The sequence below is a fragment of the Centruroides sculpturatus genome, unplaced genomic scaffold, assembly GCF_000671375.1.
Source record: "Centruroides sculpturatus isolate CEXI.00-Female unplaced genomic scaffold, Cexi_2.0 scaffold193, whole genome shotgun sequence".
Taxonomy (NCBI): Eukaryota; Metazoa; Arthropoda; class Arachnida; order Scorpiones; family Buthidae; genus Centruroides; species Centruroides sculpturatus.
Genome location: NW_019384402.1, coordinates 336632 through 356589, shown reverse-complemented (window position 1 = coordinate 356589; position 19958 = coordinate 336632). Strand labels below are relative to the sequence as shown.

The 19958-nt window shown below is 29.3% G+C and overlaps 1 protein-coding gene across 1 annotated transcript in view; it reads left to right on the top strand.

The window, feature by feature from the left end:
• The first annotated feature begins 2569 nt into the window (after nt 1-2569).
• LOC111618698 (E3 ubiquitin-protein ligase LRSAM1-like) overlaps nt 2570-19958 on the top strand; it is a 38784-nt gene continuing 21395 nt past the window's right edge. The window contains exons 1-4 of the mRNA XM_023360267.1: nt 2570-2737; nt 2828-2898; nt 7866-7953; nt 19469-19559. Coding sequence (XP_023216035.1) covers nt 2676-2737; nt 2828-2898; nt 7866-7953; nt 19469-19559 — 312 coding nt within the window. The 5' untranslated portion in view covers nt 2570-2675. The remainder of the gene's footprint in view (nt 2738-2827; nt 2899-7865; nt 7954-19468; nt 19560-19958) is intronic.

Below are 19958 nucleotides of genomic sequence, written 5' to 3'. Positions count from 1 at the left end.
TTACATTCAAGTAAAAGCATTTATTATTATAGTAATTACTATAATAACTAATGCTTTTACTTGAATGTAAGTTACACTTTTTTCAGGTTTAAGTATCTCTGAAAATAGTTTCTGTCTTAGATCTGATGTAATGTGCCATAACAATGGTGACATCTAGTATCATCTTTCTCTGTCACTAGAAGTCACTAATTCTAAGGTGCTCCACAAAAGTATAGAACTGCTCAAAAATTGGTATTTTAAGGTCAGAACATGCACTAATAGATAGAAATAGATTTTTTTGTGTGTAATTCAGCACCTAACTTATAAAAACATAATTTTAGGAAACTAATTCATGGTTGACTGTGAAATAGTGAGGAAGTCAATTTACATATTGCCACATAAGTATAGAACTGCCATCTTTCTTGCAAGTTTGAAGTATGAAAGTATTTTTGTTTCATCATGCCATTTAACAGACTTTAAGAAAGGACAAATTGTAGCTTTGAGAACCACTGATTTATCATCAGACAATAGCAAACATCATCATGCATTCAAAAAAGTCATTCAGCATTATATGTCAAATCCTGCAAATTATGGACTAAAGCATAGAAGTGGATGTCCTTCAAAGCTTACCTTGCAAGACTGCAAATGCAGCTTTTAATTCTACAGTGTCCAGATGTAAAATTTGGGAAGATTTGGGTATTTAAGTACATCACGAAACCATTTGAAGGATTTTACACAGCAACAACAACATTGTTCAATCTTGAATGAGAAGTGCCCTTGCTCTTAAGCCTGAGCACAAAGCTGCCTGACTCAATTTTGCTAGGAAAAATATGGCCACTCAATGGAATAAGGTAAGTTTTCGTTTCGTTTAGATCTATCATGCTAGCACAAGAAATAACAATATTTTTTTGTCATATAAATAACCTTTTTGGACAAAAAAAAATTTAATTTGGATGGGCCAGATGGTTTAGCATTCTACTGGCATGATTTACAAAAAACGCCCAAGTACTTTTTGTGATGTAACTTTGGTGGTGGGAGTGTTATAGTTTGGGATGCTTTTTCTGCATTGAGAAAATTGGATTTGGCATTTGTTACCTGTTGCATGAACAGTGCTGACTTATCAACAAGTTCTGAAGAACAAATTGCTCCCATACAAACAGATTCAGAAGAATTCCTCTTATTTTTCAGTAGGACAACACATCTATTCCATGTATCACAAGATACAAAACAGCGGTTTGAAAATAAATGAATTGGCCAGTTTGTTCTCCTGATTGCAACCCTATAGAAAACGTTTGGGAAATCATGGTTGACTGAATTTATGACCAAAATCATCAGTATGCCGATGTTGAACACTTAAAACAAGCAATTGTCACTGCTTGAAACTTCCTTGAGGCATCGATCATAAAAAAAACTTGTTGATAGCATGCTAAATTGCATTTTTGATGTTATCAATAAAGGAGGTGCTAACCTCCAAAAAACCAATAACGGTGCATTTTCTCAAAAAATAAATTGTCACTAATGTTTTTGAACAATAAAGAAAATGCACCGTTATTGGTTTTTTTGACGTTACTTGTTATATATCGTGGTGTGCTGTTGATGTTTTAAAGGAGGTGCACAAATAAATTACTAAATTAAACTATTTTGTAGTATATAATTCTTTTTTCATTTATTTACTAGTCAATTCTATACTTTTGTGATGCTTGAAATCAGTTTTTTTACAATTTACAATATATGTATTTAATAAAATAATTTTTCTTTAAATTTTATTTGGAAAATTTGCAGGCTAGAGAGTGATTGTTTATAGAAAAAATTTGTAATTATACTACTATCATGTATATTATCATTTAAGAATGATTCTGTAATATAAATCTCAAATATTCAATAATTATACTTCAAAATAATAAAGTTTTTATATAAGTAAGATTTGAGATTTTATGTAAGATTTAAGATGTAAGTAAGATTTATGTAAATAAGTGTAGACCTTTATTTCTTATTCTACAGGGTACCCCAAAAGTTTCCATACATACAAAGGTGAAATGTAGCTTTATTCATAAAACATTAAAATGTCAACATTAAGATTTATGTCAAGTGGATTGACAGAGTAAGGCAACAGAACAGATAGGCAATCTGCCAATGGGATAAATTCAGATTCAGAACTCCAGTTTCCACATAGGAAATCCTGCTAGCAGGATTTCCTATGTTTCCATATAGCAGGCAGGCTATATTGAATATATATGGCATATAGCATAGCTAGCAGAATTTCCTATGTGGAAACTGTTTTCTGTTTAGGTGAAGAAAACCCAGAACACTGCATGGTGGCCAGTCCGTTGGTCAGGCACAAACCAATGACCAGTGTTCAATAGTTTTATTTATTCAGCCACTGGTGGGCTTGATTTGTGTCAATGTATGGAGACTTTTGGGACATCCTGTATTATATTATTAATTATGCTATGAAATGTACATATATGTATATAAAAAAAACTACAAAAATAAACAGAAAATCAAAAGTACAGTTCCCAAATTAATCCATTGTTATTTTTTACTAAATCTGAATTATATGAAATAAATTTCATGAAGTCTTTATAGTTGTAAATTTTTAATACATATATGCAATGTAAAATTAAAATAAATCTGTTTCTAATCAGATATAAATTTGTTTAGTGGAAGATCATTCAGCAAAATTAATTGATGAATTAATGGCAGTTAGTGAAAAATCAAAAAATACAGAGGCTTTATTAGAATTGATGGAAAGGGATAGGTAATATTTTGAGAAATTTGATGATAAAATTAATTTTTTACATAATTTTAATTGAAAAACTATTAATATATTTCTTTGTTAATGACACAGAAAAGAAAATGAAGAATTATTTTCCTTAAAACAAGAAGAATTAGAAAGTCTTAGAAAGAAAGAAGTTTTAAGTAAGGCTTAATTTAATTTAAAATTGGTTTATATATATATTGGGCAAATCCTGGCCAAAATTTTTGGGCATGCTGAAAGTAGTTATAATAATAGGCCTATCTCTAGCACTAAACAATAGGCAGAAATGTTATTTGGTATGAATAAAAAAGTATACACTATTATAAAGCCCATTATATCTACACATAAAATATATTATAATGAAAAGGTATTAAAAATTTATAATAATAATTTAAAGTTTGTGGGCCCTTGACACTGCGGGCCCAGAGCTTAAGCCCTATTAATTTCTATGTAGATCTGCCCATGTACACAATATAGGAGTGCTGACTGGCTACTGCAAGCTTTCGATACAATCTGGCCATGTTAAATTCTTCGAATGACGTCATATGTGCGCACTTGTTTGCTGCGAAAAACCTCCACACGAGCAAGTGATTGAGTTCCTGCAAGCATCGTACTGACTTAAAATGGCTAGCTGCTAGCTGCCAATGTAAAAGCAAACACAAATGATAAAAGAGTTTACACGTTAGAAAAAATGTCAATAATAACATATTTGTTCGCATATAAAAAATATATTGACAGTCAAAACTTTCTCTTAAGCATGTGGCACTTGTTAAGCAAGCCCAGAGAATTTGCCCGATATATATGGAGTTTGAATTCTATTCAGTTATTAGAAATAAAGTATGTTATTAAAAATAAAGTGATGGAAAATATTTATCATTACAATTTTACTTGAATGCAAACATGGCAAACTCATTCTATAGGTGGCAAACAGTGTGCTTGCACACTAGGCCATATCTTGTTTCTGCTATATATTAGCAAATATAAGTCTACGTGAGTATAGGTAATATGTAGTGGACTATTTGTTGTCATAGTCATTGTGCACCCATGATTTTCTTTCTCATGGTATCACATCTTATCTCATCTCCCATGAAAGATAGTGTCGCAGTTTAAGTTATAAACTCATGAAGCATCTCAAAATTAGTACAAAACCTTTTTTGTCTAGTTAAAATACTCAAAGGGGAAACAGTGAACCACTGTCAAAAATGAGTGGTAAAACTGTATGGCATGGCAAGTGCATGAGGTCATGCAGAGAAACCTCACTACTAATTTTTTGATGGTGTTTCTCCCATTTGACAGTGCCCAGCCACTTCTCCTTTGAGTATTTTAACTAAACAAAAAACTTTTTGTATTGATGTTGAAATGATCAATGACTTTGTAATTTAAACTGTACCACCATCTCTCATAGGAACAGAGATGGGATTTGGTCCCATGTGGATGGGACCAAAGGTTCATGACAACTACACCATTAAATTACCTATTACCTATACTTTCATACACTCGTATATAGCTCATAGAAGAAGCAAGTGCAATGTTTTTGCATACCTGTGTACGTGACTGTAAAAGGTTTGTGCAAAATAAATTTCTCTAATAATTGCTGAGTAGCATTATGATCTTATCAAAATGCTATTAAGTGAAAATTAAAAGCAGTTTAATCTGTTACCAACAAAATATTTTATGTTATTCAGTAGTTTAATTTCTAAATACTTGCAGCTATTGAGATAATACAGTAGATCCCCCTATAAGACGGTAGATACGTTCCGTTCTTTATGAATCAATTTTGTAGGAATCATAGTTTACGGACTACGGCTGTTTGAAAGGTTTTCTTTCATAAAATTAATCGATTCTAGACTAATTCGACTCAACATTTCCAAAATACGTATATTTTTTTTAAAATAATCCGTATAAACTACGTTATAAACAAAAAATTGTAGGATTACTTACCGAGTGTGTACCCTTTGACTACGCTCGTTGCTATAGCTTGGTTTCGTCGCGGAACAGCGCATCAAATTGCGGCCGCGATTTCTGATATTATTTTTCTGCGAAAACTTCGTTGACCTTTGGAGACATCATTAATATAAATAATTTTTATGGCCGTTAAATAAGAAATGTTTCTTTCACAAGAAATGTATAAAATTACAGTACTAAACAGACGATAGGTCGCCTAACTCGCCGTAGCGTGACGCTAGACGGCGAAAAATATATATTTAATTATAATAAAGTTACAATAAATTAAGTTAATATATAATTATATATACAGTACCTAATTTATATATAATTTATATAATACTGTCCAGACGATAGAAATCTCTCCGTAGCGTGGCGCTACGGACGGCGGGTAAGTAGTTCGGCTGCCCGATGACGTTTTACGTATTATAGGAGTTATTTTTACCGTTGTTTACGGATAATGCCACAATTTTTATAGGAATCATAACTATAGGAAACGGTTTTATAGGGGGATCTACTGTATTTTGCTTCTCAAGTCAGATCTAGATTTTATATTACCTGAAAATACAACTGAAACATGAAACTGAAATGATGCAATTTCCATTTCTTATGCTTTTAGTTTGGTGAAAACTTGACTGAAAACAAAGATGAATATATTTTACATTTCTATTTCCGTTCAGATTTTCAATTATAATAGCAGTAATGAAGCATTTTATAAGTGATATCAGTAATCTGGAAGTCATCTTGTTGATCTCATTGTCAACATTTAACAAAAATGGCTACAACAAGAAATGTAATAGAAGAAGTTACTTGCAAATTAACAAGAATATCAAAGCAGCTAAAGCATCCTTTATTTTGAAATGATTAGTTGTTGTAATTGCTTCTAAGTATCAGAAATTATCTGATTTCATTTTTAGGTAATGTGGAGCTTAGCTCAAACAAACTAAACTGAATCACTTAATTTTTCTTTTTCCATTATCAGTTACTGTTTTCAGATAATATGTAATTTAGTTCTTAAATTTATAACAATGTTGAGTTTATATTTGTATTATTGATGGCCAGTGATATAATTTCAAAATTTAATTAAATGATTATTCAAGCTCATATTTTTATAGTAATAATTTGCTCAAAATTTACATTTCCTGTTTGAAAAAATACCTATATTTAAGCCTTATATTTTCTGATGATGATGTGTAAGAAGTGAATGTTTTTCTGTTCATGGAGATTTTAGTCACATAAATATGTTACAAAATCATATTTCAGGACTTTATTTTACAAAACATTCATGATCAGATTTGAAAATGTGTGTAAATTAATATATAGATTATTATTTTTAAAAGAAGTATGCATAGATTTTTTTGATAAATAAAGCAAAATAAAAGTTACTTGCCTTAAAATAGAAATATTTTTACCTTAGAAAAATCTTTCAGTACTAGATGAAAGTATTATAATTGAGCACTAAGATAAACTGTTTTGTCTGAATTTCAATTAGAAACATGTGTTAGATTATGAAATTAAGAAAAGATATTTAAATTATTACTACTTCAAGTGCCATTTTTGTTCTGAAGGTTGGCAGTCATCATAGCTATCTTCTCTTTTGACATTGCTGCTCTGAAAAGTTGGCTGGAACTACAGTTATATCATTGTCTTAAGTGCTCAACCATGATATTCTTTTTTCCTCTACTTCTTTTACCTTTTATTTTTCCTTAAATTATCACTTGCAGCAGATTTTAGTTCTAAAAAATGCCTGGGGAAATCATAAGAGTAAAATTGGTCAGGTAAATTCTAGATCTAAAAAATAAGAATAACTGAGACCCTGAAGGCCATGATGTCTGACTTGAGTAACATCAAACAAGAATGGTTTTGTTAAGGGCAGTAGAAACCGCATCATGATGTCAAGCTTGAGTATAAACTACCTAATTTATAGAAATATTAGCAACTCTTCTAGACTTTCTTGAAATCTCTACGCTTCTCAATTCTTCAATCTCTACTTTCTCATAAAAAGTATTCTGTCATGCTTGATGGAGAAATTTCTAGTTTTTAAATATTATTATAAACTTTATGTAATACAAGGATGATACAAAAAGTAAGTTTTTTTTTACCATTTTCAAGTCAGTAACAATTTATTTTCAGAAACACATCATACATTGCAATAAACTGTCATCATTATATTACTTCTCAACATAATCACCATGGCAATTTAAGCATTTATCCCAGTGCATCACCAGTTTCTGGAAACCTTCTGTAAAAAATCAGGCTCAAATCCTTTGAGAAAGCTTTTCATGTGTGTTTGAACCGCAGTGTTGCAGCTGAATCGACAGTCCTCAAAATGTTTATGCTTATAAAACAAGTGAAGTAAAATGAATGCAATGGACTGTAAGAGCATCCCCTTACAGTCCAGATGACTTAATTGTTTTCAGTGGTGTTTTTGCAGAAATTCCTGAGGTGGTTGGCCATGTGAGGGTGAGCATTATCATCCAAGAGAAGCACATTATTGTTTAACAAACCTGGCCTTCTTCTCTGCATCACTTTCTTTAGCTTTGACAATGTTAGACAATGATGTTTGGCATTGACTGCTTTATTGTATGTGCATACGAAAATTTTCCTCAAAGGACTTTGGTCTAATTTTTTGCAGGTTTCCAGAAACTGGTGCAGTACCAGGATAAGTACAGAATTACAAAGGTAGTGAATATGTTGAGAAATAATATAATGACAGTTTGTTGCAGTATATGTTGTTTCTGAAAATCAATTTTTGTTGATTTGAAAGAGGCAACAAATTTATTTTTTTAATCACTCTTATAAAACTACAGAAATACAATTATGGATGATATAAAAGAAAGAATTAAAATGAACTTTCAATTAATTAATTAATTTTATGATCTAGTAGGCAAAAATTATCAAAAAATTTTTCCTTTCAATTATCAGAATTTGTTAAACATTGTTTAACTTTAATTTTTAATTGTCACAGTAAATTGTGTGAAAAATTATTCATGATTTCTTATAAAAACTATTTTTGCATGCAACTGCATAACTCTTAACATGATACAAAGTCTTATCTCTACCATTTAAATGAGAATTGCTGTTAAATCTAATTTATTACAGAAGTTTTCTTCAAAAATCAAATTGTTATTTTTATTAATTTTTTAAATTGCTATTTAATTAATGTGCTTAATAAATATTTTAGATGCAATGAAAGATATGTTAGAAGCTGAAGAAAAGCAAAGACAGTATGAAGCTAACCGCTTAGAAATTAAAAAGCAGTTACATAAAGGGTATTTATACAATCCTTTCAATTATCGTATTTAAATATACAGTAGAGCGTCAATTATCTGAAAGTCAATCATCCGAAACGTCAATCATCCGAAAAAATTCCAGTTGGCAAATTTAAATTTTTGCTAGTGCTGTGGCGCTGCAATCTTTGGCTATGTGTTGGGCTACTCAAATATTTTACGTTTTTGATACTAAATTAACTTCTGAAGTATAATTTTTTATTGTTTTTATATTTTTCAATATATTTATTTTGTTCGTATAAAATAAAAAAATAATTTTTAACCATACAATAGTCTTCGTTAGGCTTAACATCGACAAAAATTCAACGCAAAGCAACACGCAATGGAGAAAAATGTCGAGATGGGATAAATTAATATATTTTTTCGTACATGATCAGCCATCTGAAACATCAATCTTCCAAACAACCCCAGTCCCCAATTGATTCGGATAAATTAATATATTTTTTCGTACATGATCAGCCATCTGAAACATCGATCTTCCAAACAACCCCAGTCCCCAATTGATTCGGATAATCGACGCTCTACTGTAATTTTATAATATAGTTATTATCATAGAAAAACTAAATGAATAATTATAATGGGCAGTGAAATGAAAACAAGACAGATGGGAAAAAAGTAAGTAAACTGTTTATTATTTCAAAAGTAATCGCCATAACTGTTAATACACTTATCCCTCTGTGAGACAAGACAGTCAAAAATGCCTTCATGGAAAAATGCTTGCAGTTGCCTATGGAACCATGATTGTACCCAGGCGTGCATCTCTTTGTCTGAAGCAAATCAAAGGCCACAAATGTCTTTCTTCTGGGCTCCAAAAATATGGAAATTGCATGGTGAGAGATCAGGACTGTATGGAGGATGTGTAAGGGCTTCCCAGCAAAACTTCTGCAGCATAGTTGAAACAACCTTGGCAACTTGTAGGCAAGCATTATCCTGTAACAGAATGATGCCATCTGTCAACATTCCTGGGCATTTGGACTTGATGACGCGCTTCAATTTTTGCAAAGTTTTCATGTACCGCTGTGTGTTAATTGTAGCGCCGTGTTCCAGAAAGTCAATGAGCAGTGGGCCCTTGCAGTCAAAAAAAAAATGGTCATCATGACTTTCCTGGAGCTGGCGTGCACGACTTTGGATTTTTTCGGTGGGGTGAATCGTTGTGCTTCCATTGTTTGCTCTGATGCTTGCTCTCAGGCTCAAAATGGCGACACCATGTTTCATCTCCTGCGACAATACAGGACAGGAAATGATATTCTTCGTTGTGATACTGTTCCAGGTGCTGCAGTGATGTCGACATTCTGTTCAACTACTACTCCTCTGTCAGGCTGTGGGGAACCCACTGCTCACAGATTTTCTTGACCTTCAGATGCTGTGTCAAGATGGCGTGAGCAGTATTGCCCAACAGGAGCTGAATGTCTTCCACTGACTGCCATCGGTCAGTTCTGATGACAGAATCCATCACAGCAATGACAGAAGGGATAATGACATGATGAGCCTGTCCTGGCCGACTGCTGTCTTTCAATGACGCCCGACCTTCTCAAAATCGTTTATTCCACTCAAACACATATGCAGGTGACATATTGTGTTTGCCATACACAGCAGACATTCGGGCATGAATTTCACTTCTTGACACTCCTTTCGCAGTCAAAAAATGCACTGCACCTTGCTGTTCCTCTTTCCCAGCCTCCATAGTGATGTTGGACACACACACACAATTTGCCGACCTCACTTTGAGCATGTCTAACAGACAAATGACACAGTGGTGAACGTTCACGCTGTTCTTTCCTGATTCCCAATAGAGGGCACTTCTATACACACACCTACCTGCATTACCAATTTCCATGCCATGCTCGTTGTATAGTCTGTCTTGTTTTCATTTGACTGCCCCTTATATTTTAAATGTTATATTATTAATAAAGAATGTAATAAAATTTAAAATACAAAATATATAAAATTAGATTATAATTTAATTTTATTGAAAGTGATAGTTTTTTATTGCTTTTTATATTTGTTGGAAATGTAAATTTGGTGGGAACAAGTTCTTTATTCTTAATTTTAAAAATGTGTTTTGGTAATGCATGTCAGTGTAATGTAATAGCTGTTGATCGATTAATTTATTCAATCTTAAGTATCAGTTGCATTTTTGGTTACATGATTACCACAGGATCTACAGTGCAACTAGTCTGTAAAAGGATATGGATGGTGCATGCATTGTATATCATCCATCCTTTTGCTCTTACTCATTTTATTCATAAATTATGGGATAAAGTTTAAGTAACAAACATGAGTGCATGAGGAAATTGTCCATAACATTAATTATTAAAAAGATAAAATGCTGTTACTCTACTGCCCTATTTTCATATCACTTGTCTTTTTCATCCATGTACAGTAACACATCTGAAGCTTATTCACTTGAGAGGACATAGTATGTAAAATATGTGAAAATAATTGTGAAGAAATAAAAGTCTTATTTAATGACATAAAAGAGTTAAATCTACAGAGGCTTGTTTTCACAATTTTTAATTTCTTCTTTTATAAGCTTTAAAAGCAAGGAGTAATAATAATGCTAATGATATGGTAAAATAATAATGTTATAGATAATAAAAACTAAACTAAAACTATGAAAGTTTCAAGCTATATCGTCTTGCTCCATTGCATAGTGTTTTATCCAATACTCTGCTATTGCCATTCATAGACGTGAAACTTTTAAAGACTTCAAAGCTAAACACTAAATTTTCAGATGTCTGTTTTTGGAAATGTTTTGAGAATGAAAATGAGAAATGAGTTCTATTATTTGGACAAGGAGCTGTTTGTGTTTAAGACTATGTGCTTACCGAGTTTAGTTTGAATCAGAGACTGGCCCTCTCCTTATTAGCAATAGGAATCGTTTTTTAATGGAAAATACCAAATAAAACATTTGATCACAATGTTTAAACAGTATTTCACAGGTTCTGTCATGTCAAAATTTTTGTTTTAGTGTACTGAAAAAAGATCAAAATGAACAAAGTAATTCCAAAAAATTCTCCAAATTTTCTGTTGGTTGATAAAAAAATTCTAATCTGGAAATGCTGTGCGGCATTACACAAAATTGCCTTTGGTTCTGAACGTCACTTCCTACTTTCTGCTCAAACTCGTGATATCATGAAATCACTAGTTGTGTGGTGAATGAGACTCCCATTGCTTGGAAGCTAGACATTCTGCTGTTTTTCCTGAAGTGTGATTTGTGATTCAGTTTCACACTGAATATCAAAACAAGTGGACTTGGTTTTTTATCACTAATTACTATCACCAGTATTATAGTTTTATCGCAACTTTAATACAAATATCGCCAAGTGGTGATTTTTGTGCTATGCATTGTGACCTCTGATAAAACTTATTAATTAGTAAATATATTTTAGTATAAGTTCGGGACACACCTTGAAAGTCAGGGATTTTCATTAGTGTTTAGAAAAGTTATGGAATGTCAGGGAATTTGCTAAAAATTGTTTAAAGTCAGGGAATTGCTTCCTTGTCTGCCTTGTTAATTTTTTTGCTGACAATATGCTTGTCTAAGTGTAGCCATCTACAGGCAGCAAGAAGTAATGTGATGCAATACAACTTATGAAAAGAGGTGCAGAATATTTTCAGGACCCAAAATTTCTCCCAAGCTTACACAAAATTTGTCCAAAAATTTATAAAGTACACAAAATGATAAATAATTTAAACGGTATTATTTATCATTTTTCATTTTAATAATTTTGATTGTGTAAAAAACAATTTCTGATTTTTTCCAGTTTATTAATATTTTATAAAGTTCAGAAAATTTATTAAGAGATAAATTTAATAAATACATACTTTTGTACATAGATTATACAGGATTTGTTAATGAATAAAAAATAATTAATTTTTTTTTCTCAAAGCCATGTAGATTTATGATTGGAGATTAATAACAGAATTTTAATATTGCAGAAATTTTCTGCAATTATAAAAAATATATAACTGTTAATTAGAAAAAATAACTAATTAAAATGTTGGAGAACCAAAACATATGTGCATAGTAAGTCAAGTGCTGCTTTATTTTGTCAATGTGCCATACTAGTAGTAGTGGTTTGACACACACTAATCACAAAATTAATTTTTCTAGGTAATTCAGTATAAATTTTGTTAGAATTTATTTTAACACAGTTATGGATTTTCATATAAATTTTAATATTTGTTAGAATTTATTTTAACAGTTATAGAAGCGTACTGACAGAATTAGTCACAAAATTAAAATTTGTTGTCTTTTGTAATTTTTCAGATAAGCTAAAGTTTTTATTGTTGTGAAGTGAGTGATAATTTGAAATAATATAACACTGAAATTTTTTTTTAATTTTTTAATTTTTACAGTACATGGAAATTTTTACATTACATTTTATTTAAGTGTTTCCAGTTTTTCCTTCAATTTATCTATACCAATACACATTTCTCCCATTAAGTACAGGAATAAGTTCTCACGATTGCAAACGCTGTATTCTCGATTTAATTTTTGATATTTTATAATGTGACACCAAGAAAGTTTGCCATTGGAATTCGTCAAGTTTTTGATAACGAGAAACAAAATTCCAGTTTAGGTAATCCTTTATTTGGCATAAAGTTGTGGTTTTTAATTGTTAGTATTTTAAAATTTTTTTATATCAAATTTATTTATGAAGAGCCTAATAGAATCATACGAAAGAGGTTGGAATTCGGCGACTTTATTCCAATCAAGAAGATCCGAAAAAGTAGTTAGGAATCGTTCATCTAATAGTTGATGTTGGCAAATTAAATCCCATTTTGCATATTTAATATGTTGCATAATAAATATGATCGGAAATCTGTAATTTTTCCATATGTATTCCCAATTTAAATTATCCGTGAATTCCGAAATAAACATGTTAGATAAATCGTTTCGTCGACTGATTGTATCCCAATGAACATAATTTTTAAATTGACAAATAGTTTGTTCTTCTAGGGGCGAAGATGAGAAAGTTTCCCAGTCGATGGGGGGTTGTGCTTTGTCTACAAAAAAAACAAACATTTTTTTAATATTATTTGGTCTCTTTTTTATTTGAGTACATATACTAAATAATACTTGAGTACATTATAAAATGAGTACATATTATTTGAGTACATTAATACTTGAGTAAAGTAGAATACAAATTGAGTACATATAAAACATTATTTGAGTACATAATAATTCAGTACATAATAATTCAGTACATTACAAAATAATATTTGAGTACAAAAATTCTTTGTTTGAGAAAGCTAATTATCATCACAGTCTCCAAAATCTTCTTTTTGAGTTAAGGTAATTTCGCCACAATCTTTAAAACTTTCTTTTTGAGAAAAGAAAATTTTGTTACACTCACCAAAGCCTTCTTTTTGAGAAAAGAGAATTTCACTACAGTTACCAAAGCCTTTTTCATCTCTGTCAGTGAAGTCTAATGAATCTAATTCTATAAGGGCTGGGTGTATAATTATTTCTGGGGTGGAGCTGGTGGCCTATAATTAGGGTCATTTCTCCTTCCTCGATCTACAGCAAACATAATGGCAGTTTCCACCTCTGTTTTTAGTTCGTTTGGCACATGTACATTCTCAGGAATAACAATTAATTCAGAATACACCGTATTCCGAACCCTGTTAAGGGCATGTTGTAGGGTATTTTTATCTACTTCTTTAACTTGTGTTCTTAACATTTCACTCTAAAAAAATACTCACAATGAATTTAAAATCTAATTTATATAAAACATATTATTTAAAATATTTTTAATACTCACCATCATGACTTTTTTTAAAAGATGATATTGAAAACTCTGGCAGTTATGACTTATATTTATATGAAATTTTAAGGAAAATATTTTGTCAGGTTCGACTTCCCTATATGCCGACATGGACAATTTAAGCTTATTAAAAATTTTTTCTTGAAATATTTCTTTGTTTTGTTCAGTTCCATAACAATTGGACATAGACAATTAAACACAAATTTTACTAAAATTATAAGGAAAAAGATATTTTGACTTTCCTTGTGCAATATGGACAATTAAACACCAATTTTACTAAAATTATAAGGGAAAAATATATATATTTATTTGGTTTTAACAACAATTAAACATGGATAATTTCCTTGTGATTATTTTAGATTTCTAAAAACTGATCTTTCTCAAGCTTGATTTTTTTATAGTCAAGGTTGATTAAATCAGATTTTTTTCCTTGTAACACTACTATATATATGCTAGTTGTACTATACATATGCTAGTTGTTGTAGTTGACTGGTCTACAACAATCTCCGAAACCACGACGACAACAACAACAACTAAGAAATATGTCTTCTGATGGTGGTAAGTATTATTTTTCTTAAAAAAAGTATTTTTTTATTTTAAAATAATTTAATGTAATAAATATAATATTAATTTTAGAATGTGATTATGATTTTAATGTAAAACAGTGTGTTGGTAAAAAAAGAGGCCCAAAACCTAAAAATACTGAAGATCAGGAGTTAAAAAAGCAAAAATTTGACTTAGACCTATCTGTAGATAACAACAATTCTTTAAAAATTCGCCCATTTAAAATTAAAGTATGCGAAAATCAATTCATGCAGATTGTGGAATTCCAGTCTAACACATATATATCATTAACCAAAATGAAAGGGAACTATCCACCTAACAAATATAATATTAATGTTAAGGATATAAAATTTTATAAGAAAGCATTTGATGCAATGAATGAACATTTAGATGAAAATGTTTAATATTAATATTAAGGATATAAGAATGCCTCTGATGTAAAAATGTTTAATTTTATATTAAGGAAAAAAGCTTTTAGAGGATATGCTAAAACTTATAGGGCAATTATTTTACAAAATATTGATCCATCTGTCTTTTTCGAAAAAATAACAGCTAGAATTTATAATATTTTAGCTAATGATAATTTTGTTTGTAGAAGGAAATTTTTAATAAATTTAAAAACTAAATTTTTAAAATATAAAGAGGATGATATTACAGAGTATCAAGATGTATATTTTTCTAGTCACGTTGAGCATATTTTATCCTCATATATAATTGAGGAAAATTTAATGAATGTGTTTGATACAATTTTAAACTATAATGAAGAATTTATGANAATTATAAAATGGCAAAAACTTAATTTTGAAGATTTTTATAATAAATTGTAAATGCTAATAACAAATGAAATCTTCATTAAGTCCAACCCTACTTGAGATATGACATGACCTGCACTCTATCTACCCATCTTTTAACCACCAAAATTTAATAGTATCAAACTTTCAACAAGGTACACAGGAATTAAGCTTCAAAATGGGTGAACAAAACTGTGCTCCCCTCGAGAGAGAGGAGGAAACCCTCAATTTTTTTTATTCTTGTTTCAAGGTCCCAAGTCCAAAAATTAAAAACTCAGATCATTTTTTGACTAATTTCCATACTTTTGCTCTGTTATATGTAACAGCTGAGAAAGTAATACAATTTAATAATACAAACAGTATTATGAAATGTTTGTTCACTTAGATTTCAATTTTTATGAATATAAAAGTAGAGTGTAAGCAAAATCATTCTTTATACAACTTTTAAGCACAATGCTTAAGGTTATTTTAATTTCACACTGGTCTTAAATTTGGAAAGCCACAATTTATTCTAAAATATCAATATATATATATAAATTAATAGATAAATAATCAAACAGTGCTAACTTTTTCCAGGCTATTTTAATGCTAGAAATTTTAATTTAATAACAATTAGAATAGTTGATAAATTGGTAACATCCAGTAGGCAAGAATTTTAGGCTCAAAATCCATTTCTTTAGATTTTTCCAAAATTAATGAATCAAATAATTCTAATTATTAAAATTTCTTAAATGGCAAATCTGAAATTATATAATTTAAACCAGATTTTTAAGTAATTTCTTACATTAATATGGCATGAAAAAAATAAGATATCTTTAATCAAAAGTTTCAACTGTTTTTGAAATTTTTTAAACATGTAACTGTTAATTGGAAAAAATAATCTATAATTTTAATGAGTATACTTATTTTCTGTAATTATTAATTGAGTACATGAATCCATTTAGAATGAATCTCCAAAGTCAACTATAATTTGAACCTTTTTGAATTTAAATCAAACACTCAATTTATAATCCTTTAAACTTATCTTGCAGAACTTATTTGATACAGATATGTCAAAAGATTTTGCAGTGAATGAGGATATTTATTTCTGCTATAAAGTTTTTAAGATTTTTAAATAGTATAATCTGATGATGAGTACAAGGGAATTTAAGAACACAGATCTTTTACTGCAGAGCATACTGATATGTCTCAGACCAAAAAAAATTCCTTATTAATTCATTCATATAAGTCCATTTTCTGTTTAATACAAGATTTGAACACAAATTCTGGATAAGATCTAAAATTAAATTGAGTATGCACTGAAGATCTGAAAAGAGTTGAAAAAAAAAACTACAATTACTCTTCCAAATATTTATCTAGTAGTAGTATTTTTTCTTTTTGTGAAATTGTAAATTGCCAATAATTTCAAAAACGGCAAAGTATATAATAATGACTTAAAAATATAAAAATTAATTGTCTGAACATTTTATATTTAGCACACAACGTTTATTAACTAAATGTTTGGGAAGAATAATATTACCACATCCTCCAATCTCATTTTTATATATTCCTATATTGACATCTATAAATAAAATTTCTTTCAGTATCCACCCTGATCCATATTTCATAAATTCTTCATTATAGTTTAAAATTGTATCAAACACATTCATTAAATTTTCCTCAATTATATATGAGGATAAAATATGCTCAACGTGACTAGAAAAATATACATCTTGATACTCTGTAATATCATCCTCTTTATATTTTAAAAATTTAGTTTTTAAATTTAAAAATTTCTTACTGTCTTCCGAGTGCAATTTTTCTCATTCGAACCAAATACTGTTTGATTTTTGTATATCTTTGTTTACATTTATGAACAACAAATCTTGGCCAATAGATTAAATGCTGATCAATTTGTTCAAGAGCTTTCTCATAATTTTTTGATAATTTCACTTTCTCCCAGAGTTTAGAAGGAAAAGCAGCACGTTCAATTGTCTTCATATATAAATAACAAACACCTAGTTATAAATGTATAAATATTATTATTAAAATGTATTATTAAAAATATATTTAATAAAATATTTGTTTAAAATTTGCTTAAATACATTTATTTTAAAAATACAACAATAAAGAGTAACCTGCAAATAAACATTGGTTCCATTTAATTTTACTGTCCTGGCTTTTATGTATACATAACAAGGAAAAATATTGGAATCATGTCAAATTTGATCCTCTCAGTTTTTTGCAAATCTCCATGTTTGGAAATCTGCTGAATCCAAAGAAGTCAAAAAACTTTCATGGATGTGTATATTAGCATCTATTTTGCTTAATTTCTCAGGATGGGGTAAAAATTAAGTAACAAAATTTGGCATGGTGGCTTATATATGAGGGGCATTAATGCTATTAAATTTTGGTGGTTAAAGGTCAAGGGGGTCTTGTTTATCTCCAGTAAGGTCAGACTTAATGATGATTTTACTCATTATTAACATTTATTCTTTTTTTATAAAACTCATCCCTACCTTCAAAATTAAGTTTTTTGCCATTTTATAGTAATTAAAAGTATAAAACGTTTTTATAACAAAATCTCATAACAGATGACACCATACACAATTTTATTAAGTTATTTTGTAATTAAACTTATAAAAGTTATTTTTAGTAAGATCTCATAATAGGAAAGTTATGCAACTCATTTCTGGATTTTTTTAGTTACTCCTTTTGTTTTCTACAATATCTCATAACAGATAAAAAAGGTTGTTCTTCATTAAATATTTTTTAATTTTATTTTAAAATTATTTTTCAAAACGATATTATTCTTGATTATGATTAAATAAATAATATATATATTTAAAAATAATAATTTCATTCATTAATTGAGGTTGAGTGTTAGTGAAGCCTCTTCTATGTGACTTACAGAATTGTGTTCATTCTCAAAATTTGTTCAATTAATTTTGATTAAACTTTGCCATTTTTCATTAATTGTGATGAAGAATCCATAAGTGTAATATAAAAAAAATGGGAATCCATGACTTCATTTTTGAGATATTCGGTTGTTTCATGAACGCATGCAACAAAGTGATGTCAGGCAATGTTCCATGATTGTTATCACATCTTCTATGGCTTATAGAATCTAGTTCATCCTCAAAAGTTAATGGGCTGATTTTGATAAAACTTTGCCATTTTCCATTAATTGCAGTGAGGAATCCAAAAATGTAACAAGAGTCCATTTAAATGTAAAAAATAGGAGTCCATGACTTTGTTTTTGATATACAGAGATTAAAGTGACAATGTCTGTATTCTTTCATATGACTGAGCATGCCTAAGGGTAAAAATAAAAACAGCAATGTGTGCACCTAATGAAAAATAGGTGTGAAAAATGAACAAACCACAAGAACAAAACAATTGATGGCAATTGCTTCATTCTTGGATCATCTCTCTGTACTGGCCAGTGTAAGGATTGTGTCTCCCATGGCCAGCAGGTACTGTACAAGGATTGCCTCTTCTGTGTCTAATAAGTGCAAGGAACACTTCTTTCTTTCCAGCTCAGCCTTAATTCTATTGCAATACAACAAAGTTGTGCAATATCCTATATCATTACTATAGTTTAATTTTTTATTTAGCAATGAATTAACATCTGTAATATTAGTTTATTGTTTATTGCTAAGGGGTGCAAGTTATTTAACCATTGTGATCTACATTTATAATTTGCAATCTAAAGATGGGCAAAGTTGTGAATCATAAATAAAAATGAATAATGCTTTACTTATAAAATGTAACCATTGAAAGAAAATTAAAATGTCCAAATATAGTCTTTAGACAGAATAATTTATATATAATTTTCTTTCAATCCTTTACATGTTATAAAAAAGAATACAAACTTTTCTAACACACTCCTATATAATAAATCAAGACAATCAGTCTTTTTCAAGAAATTAAATAAAAGAATTAACCCTTGTAGTCTTGACCTAAAAAAAATAAATAAAACAAATACAAAAATACAAATTTAAACAGATTTTTACAATCTTGTTTAATTTAAAATTATTTTTCAGTAGCAAAATGAAATAATATACAGTAAAAGAAAAAGGAATGTAAACAACACAACAAGCTCTTAATATGCAAATTTTGGAAATTTTTTTGCATGTACATTGTTAACACCCTGTTAGTAGTTGTATTTAAAATAGTTTATCATCATTGATAACAAAAATGCAAAACTCAATTAAAATATATAAAAATGGACAAGTAATAAAATAATCTTACTAATTCAAAACATCAAATATACAGTAAAATGTTTCATTTATCATACAANGCTACAATAAGCACCCTATCCATCCTCCACAGATGCCTTATATATGCAATTTTTAATTAAAATTCATTTTATTTTTTATATTTTAGCTCCATGAATGATGATGATGAAAGAATACATAGTATATTATCTGGTAGAGAACAGGATCAATTGGCAATGATATGTGAATTATTAGAAGAGGTAATTACATTTACAGTATTCTTTTTCACTAACTTTATAAAAGGAAAGAACAATAAAAATGCTTTAATCGAATATAAAAAGAATCTGAACAGTTTTATGTTTACCATTTGTCTTCAGAAATATAAATCTAGAATGCTTACAAAAAAAAGAAAAAGAAAGAAAATTATAATGTTCTAAATGAAAAGTACTTTTTCATTTAAAAATAAAAGTAATTTAAAGTTTTTTCACAACCATAAAAGAATGTCACAATGATTATCTAATGGAGATAAGTTGCAAGATTAGATTAATTGTTTAATTAAAATTAATATTTAGAGAAAATGAGTTTTTTGGTGTTAATTAAGAGTCTTTTTAATAATAGTAATGTTTATTGGTGTTATTAAAAAGAGTCTTAATTAACAC